At 43.7% G+C, this 5,950-nt stretch overlaps 2 protein-coding genes across 2 annotated transcripts; one reads left to right on the top strand and one right to left on the bottom strand.

Annotated features, from left to right (window-relative positions):
• Positions 1–296: 296 nt before the first annotated feature.
• LOC104959105 (gigaxonin-like) lies at positions 297–2,321 on the bottom strand. Its single transcript, XM_010786957.1, has 5 exons — positions 2,277–2,321; positions 1,840–1,869; positions 1,109–1,305; positions 812–926; positions 297–689 (listed from the first exon to the last, which is right to left on the bottom strand). The coding sequence occupies exons 1-5, from the start codon at positions 2,304–2,306 to the stop codon at positions 297–299; spliced, it is 765 nt and encodes a 254-aa protein (XP_010785259.1). The 5' UTR covers positions 2,307–2,321.
• Positions 2,322–2,402: 81 nt separating this feature from the next.
• Positions 2,403–5,219, top strand: acd (ACD shelterin complex subunit and telomerase recruitment factor). The gene has a single exon (XM_010786956.1). It carries the CDS (start codon positions 3,278–3,280, stop codon positions 5,090–5,092), a length of 1,815 nt encoding a protein of 604 aa, XP_010785258.1. The 5' UTR covers positions 2,403–3,277; the 3' UTR covers positions 5,093–5,219.
• The last annotated feature ends 731 nt before the right edge of the window (positions 5,220–5,950 follow it).

The raw sequence follows: 5,950 nt of genomic DNA, 5'->3' as shown, positions 1-5,950 counted from the left end.
GTTCGATCCCAGCCCATGCAGTCAACATGTCGATGTATCCTTGGGCAAGATACTTAACCCTGAGTTGCTCCCGATGGCATGGCCAACGGTGTGTGAATGTGTGTGAATGTTAGGTCCTAGAGTAAGATACAATGCTCTGTATGAATGGGTGTGAATGGGTGAATGACATGTAGTATGTAAAGCGCTTTGAGGGGTCTTAAAGACTGGATAAAGCGCTATATAAGTACAGTCCATTTACATGATAACCTCGCAAAAATGTCCCAAATTGGGATCAATAAAGTACTTCTTATCGTATCTTATCTTATCTCCCCATCGAACCTCAAGAGCACATCACAAACCTTGCGATCCTCTGAGTCATGTCCGAACCATCGCACCACAGCCTCCAGGATGTTCCTTTCGTTGCCCACATTCAGTTTCTCCATGGCCAGCGCCTCACAGAGGCGGTCCGCGGGCAGCTCCCTGAACTCCTCAGTGAGGGCCACATCGCCAAAATGTGTCTGCAGGAACTCCGTGGCGACGTAGTGGACATGGTTAAGGCAGTAGTGCAAAGAAAAGAGCCGGATTCCGAGGCAGTTCTCTGCAGTGATGCAGCTCTCTAGGAACTGGCAGCACAGGGACTTCAGGTCGGTCAGGAGGAGCAGGTCAGACGCCTGAACCATGTCCTGGATGGTCTCTTCATTCAGAGTGATCTGTGTGTGAAGGACAGGTCAATTGGATATACAAAAATATACCAGGACAGGCAGGAAACAATTACTAATGTTTACTAGTCCTAAGCATGTCACTGTGCTTCTTTTTAAGCCTACGCACTCACTTCTCCGCTGAAAATGTAGTCCAGGATTTGTTTCATGATGGGCATGGAGACCCCCTGCAGCTCGATTCTGTAGGTAGACCCATCTTCCTTTGGAGGATTGTAGTTCAGCTTGGTCCTAACAGAAAACCATTAACAGAACATATTATGACAAACATGAAAATAAACTATACACCTGATGATCTTTCATCAATTTCTATTTTGGGAGTGCCCATGCTGTAACTAAGTGTCTGGGCTGACTGACTGATGTTCTGACTGACTGATGTTCTGACTGATTGATGGTCTGGCAGACCTGCTCACCTGATATAAGGGCTGGCAGCAGCCAGGATGTTCTTCTGGACAGGAAGCTCCTCGCCATCCACCACCAGCAGCGCATCATGGAAACTTTGCTCCTGCCAGAACAGGCGGAGGACTCTGAGGAGTTTCTGGGAATGTTGTGGGTCCGAAACCTTCGAACCAGGTTCACTTGATAAGGAATCGGGCATGTCTAGACTTGACTTTTAACAAATGAAGAGGGGACATTTTTTTATTCGGCTTGCATGAAGGATTACACTTTTTTGGATAACAATAATTTGTAACAATCGGTAGCCAAATGTTACTCATTAAACGGTTCTCTACATGAACACCAGAGCAGGGAGTAGTACTCTGCTCTTGTACTTGTAAAAGGAGAAGTACCAGAGTGTAGGAATACTGTGTTACAAGTAAAAGTCCTGCCATCTAAATGCTACTCAAGTAAAGTACACAAGTATTGGCATCTAAATACACTTAATTAAAGTACTCATTATGCAGATTGGCCCATTTCGGATTGATATATATTCCATATGTTTTGATTAATTATTCATGCATAATCATGCATATCACAGCTGGAGCTAGGTTTTATTCTTTTATTAACTTTTGGGTAGTTTGTGAATTTACTCCAGGTGTAACTAAAGTTTTATTTAAGTGTTGATTATGTTGTATATCATCAATCCATTATGCAAAGTAACTAAATACATTAAATACATGTAGTGGAGTAAAAGTTGACTTTTTACCTCTGAATTGTAGTGGAGTAGAAGTACAAACTAGCAGAAAAGGGAAATAATCCATTACCTCAAAATTGTATTTAAAAGACAGTACTTAAGTAAACGTACTTAATGACTTTGCACCTCTGCTGTTCACACCCCAGCGGACAGCAGTGAGCTGTGGGAGTATAATTGTTAGAATCTAGTTCTGATAATTCTGAGTTAAGACAATCACTTACCAAATATTGGTAAGGAATGTTAGTCTCGCTGACACATTCAGTCTGTCTGCTGCATGTTCACTTTATCGGCTTAACACTGTAGTAAAGGCTAGGCTAGTAGCAAAACAACCGACATGTCGATGATAACAGTTGACTGTCAAAGACCATATCATGTCGCTGGTAAAACCATTTCCAGTTTAATATCTGAAAGGTAACTTAGCTAACGTCTTATTTGGTTTGCTTACTTACTGGCAAACATGGGAAGACAAACATGCTCATTCACGTCGGTGAGACTCATGCCCTGTAGGTTTACACTGGTTCACACTGTTGTGTTTTTCATTGGATTAATTTCACTTTGGTTTTAGGTTTCTTACCTTATGGCAATAAATGTTGAATGTACTTGTTCTATGGGTACCGGCTGGTCCTCGCTGCCTTTAGGACGACATAAATCACTCCAGGAAATAATGTTATAACTGGACGTGAAACCAAGTACTGTGCTGCGTTCAAGATAATACCGAAAATACGAATACGTTCCGATGACACATAGTTAAATGGGTGATCTGTCCAAACAAACAATAACATATCAAGAAATATATTCACACAAGATACCATGTTGTGGCCTAAGACAACCTATTGATGTATACATGTTAACTAGTTAACTACCAACCTATTTTATACAGTCAATGGTAGTAACACGCCTTTTATTCTCACAGAGCTTTCGATTGTCGTGGAACATGAATGCAACATCAGCTAGGCGGAAAGTGTATTGACGAGTGACGTTCCAATACATACACGTCTACTTGTGTGCCAGCATAATTGCAGATTAATTTATTGTATGCACCATTTATATTAGTTAAGTGATATGAGTGGACTTGTATAACATGTTTTTGTAAGCTAAGACCAAACATGTTTTCCTTTGTTCATTTTCTAGATCTCAAATGAATGTGCGAAGTGACAAATAAAGTAAGCGGAACGGGACCATCAGACGAACCCACCAAACACAAAGCCACCGAGAACAACGTTACACAAGCCAATGCAATTTCCACTGGCAGTCAAATCTCCTTAACTTGGTAATGTACACACTCTAAATAAAATGACTATGCAATCATAAAATAATTTATAATTATTCACTGCATATAGCTAATGCAGATATTCTAGCGATGTGGTGATGCTTTGATGGAGGAACCAATGAGCATCGGATATGTTGCCAACGGAACACAGCTGGGGACACTCCGTTTGAAACTACAAAAATGAATAGAGGTGCTCGCAGCAGACTGCCTCCATGGATAGAGAGTCTGGTCCTCAGCTATGGCAGGGAGGAGGGGAGATGCGGCGGGCGGCTGATGGCGCATGTCATCGGGGTGGGTGAGATGTCTCAGTCCCAGGCCCAGGGCTCCGAGGGCCCCACGGGGCTGCTCTTCCTGTCCGACGGGGAGCTGCAGATTCCTGCCATCCTCACAGCATCAGCCTGGGAGCATGTCCAGGAGCAGGACGATCGCGAATGTTTCACCAGCCTTGTGAACACCACAGTGTGCTTCCACGACTACCAGCTGCAGTTTCACATGGCCCCGGAACTGACTAAATGCAGCTTCTTCTTATTAGTTGGAGAGCTGGCTACAACTGCTGCCGGTCAAGTAAAAGACACCCCCCCTGTCAGCACCAGCCAGCCCTCCGTCAGGCTGAAGATCTGCCAGACATGGAGGGCCCTGCTGGCTCATCAGGAGACACAGGACTCTCAGATGAGCCAGTGGGGGGGTGATCTGTCGGAGCTGCTGGGGGAATGGCAGCATGACTGTCTGCATGCTGTGCTTGGGGATGTTCGAGAGGGACTGATAGCAGCCAGCAGCCGCTCTAAGAGCCTGCAGCCCTCCAACTCAACTTACAACCCACTGCTAGCCCCCCCAGACACATTCACTGCCACACGCTGGAGTGTTGACAGGGTCCGATTTAAAGGAGTAAAACCTTTCGTTGTCCCCACTAAGTGCCTTCTCTTTCCAGAACAAGATGCTGAGCAGCTGCACACACAGTTACCTGTTAGAAGCAGGACAACCAGTGGAGTGTGTGCTGCCTCTGAGGACAGAAAGAGAGATTTACCTCAAGTCTTTAAAACTCTGCAGACCACGCAGCCTTCTGGTGACGATGATGCAGAGTGGGCTATAGCCAAGCCGGAAGTTGTTGAGAGAGACGCCAATGACAACTCACCTTATCCTGTGGAGGACAGCATGTTCCATGAGGACGGAATCACAGTGTTTATTGATGGCCACAGGCCTTTGTCCAGCCCTTGGGACATTTTTCCTCCACCATGTGACACCTCATCATCCTCTGATGTGTCAACAGAAGCAACACCAAACTATTCGCCACAAAATCCCACTACTACTGAATTTAAGTCTGATGATGGTGTAATCTTAACCAGCATGCAACAGCCTCTCCACAGTTTAAAGGATACATCAGAGCCTAACAAAGAAGAGCACAGCTTCCTCCCTCCATACCAGGAAGATCCACACTCAACCAGCCTCCATGCCACTGCGACTCCTTCAGCTTCCACTTCTGTGAGTCCACCACTGTCGCACCTTCTTTCTGCCACAGACAAACAGCACACACACACAGCACAACAACATCTCCCAGCTTTGGACAAAGAAAGTCAGATTTTGTTAAAAAACATTAAGGGGACAAATGAGAGAGTATATAGAAATGCAGGGAGAAAGAGAAGGGAGCCCACAGCAGAAGCCCTGACCTCCTTAGTGGAGCAGGAGACTCAGATCAGTGGCAGCCCTCCATCTTGGCTCTTTGACGCTCAGACAGGCTCTGGGGCCGAAGAGGGGGGCAGTCACCAGCCGGCTCAAACTGTAGGGACTGTTTCCAGAAAGCCAAAGAGTCCCACTGTGCACAGTGACGGCAGGCTTTTCTCTTACTCTTACCGAGTGTCTGGACAGAATCAGCAGGATTTCCGTGGATTCAGTGTCGTAGAGGCCCATCTGCACTGGGCGGTGAAATATCTTGTGGTTTCAAAGCAGATGGATCCTCCACCCAACACATCAGTATCCTCTCAATCAAATGTCATCTGAAGTTCTAAGTATGTAAATTGTCAAAAAGATACAAATAAATAAAGATATCTGAATGACATGCCAGCGTAATGCTATCCCATGCAGATTTGGGCAGAAATCATAGTTTATTTCAATGCAGTATACATGTGTTGTCATCACCTTTTCTAAAATGGTGTATTTGGATACTTCCGCAAACTAAACAGTCTTGGAATTGCAGGAATTTGATATGACTGCATAGCTGAGACTCTTATTCACATGTGATAAAAGTAGTCCTCATATAGCCATTTCAATATAGTGAGGCTGTATAAAGAAATATAAAAAAGATATAAGATGACCGCACACTTTACAACCACTAACTGCAACCTGAGGGCTTATGTATATCGACTTTAATGGGTTTCTTAGCAGTTTCCAAAATGGGAGTGATTGCCAGAAAAAGCGATTTTTGCAGAACTTTCAAGGAAATCAAAGCCTTTTTTAAGTCTTACTGTAAATGAATTTCTGAGCATTTTTGTTCATTCTTGAGTGGTAACATTTTCAAATGTAGCACCAAAACCCTGTAACAAATCATGCAACACGTTATGAAAAATGATAGAGCCTGGCATCATATAATTCCCTCATAATATTCCCTCACACATTCTAATTCAAATTTGAATGGCCATCTCACCAAAACACAATGTTTATAACCAATATTAATACACAGAGCTGAGCTGCATCTCAAATCCATCTTCAGATGCCCAGCTTTAAGATGATGTAGGGTACTGTTGCGGTCAGTTTATGTTTTGGTAATTGGATTTTCTTTTCACAAAAGGATATTAAAAACAAAATATGAGTGGATATTTGATTTTAGTTTTTAAATTTTTAAAATGAACTTGAAATACA

The sequence above is a fragment of the Notothenia coriiceps genome, unplaced genomic scaffold, assembly GCF_000735185.1.
Source record: "Notothenia coriiceps isolate Sejong01 unplaced genomic scaffold, NC01 NC01_scaffold00029905, whole genome shotgun sequence".
Lineage (NCBI taxonomy): Eukaryota > Metazoa > Chordata > Actinopteri > Perciformes > Nototheniidae > Notothenia > Notothenia coriiceps.
Note: the sequence above shows the minus strand (reverse complement) of the source record. Positions and strands in the feature narration are given on the sequence as shown.

What these genes read in the sequence shown, in the direction of transcription:
- LOC104959105 (XM_010786957.1), bottom strand. Translation starts at nt 2,306, where the DNA reads ATGAGCATGTTTGTCTTCCCATGTTTGCCA. An exon ending in TTGTCTTCCCATGTTTGCCA is followed by an intron (nt 1,870 to 2,276) that starts GTAAGTAAGCAA and finishes CTTTTCTGCTAG; the next exon opens with TTTGTACTTCTACTCCACTA. An exon ending in TACTCCACTACAATTCAGAG is followed by an intron (nt 1,306 to 1,839) that starts GTAAAAAGTCAA and finishes ATTTGTTAAAAG; the next exon opens with TCAAGTCTAGACATGCCCGA.
- acd (XM_010786956.1), top strand. Translation starts at nt 3,278, where the DNA reads ATGAATAGAGGTGCTCGCAGCAGACTGCCTCCATGGATAGAGAGTCTG.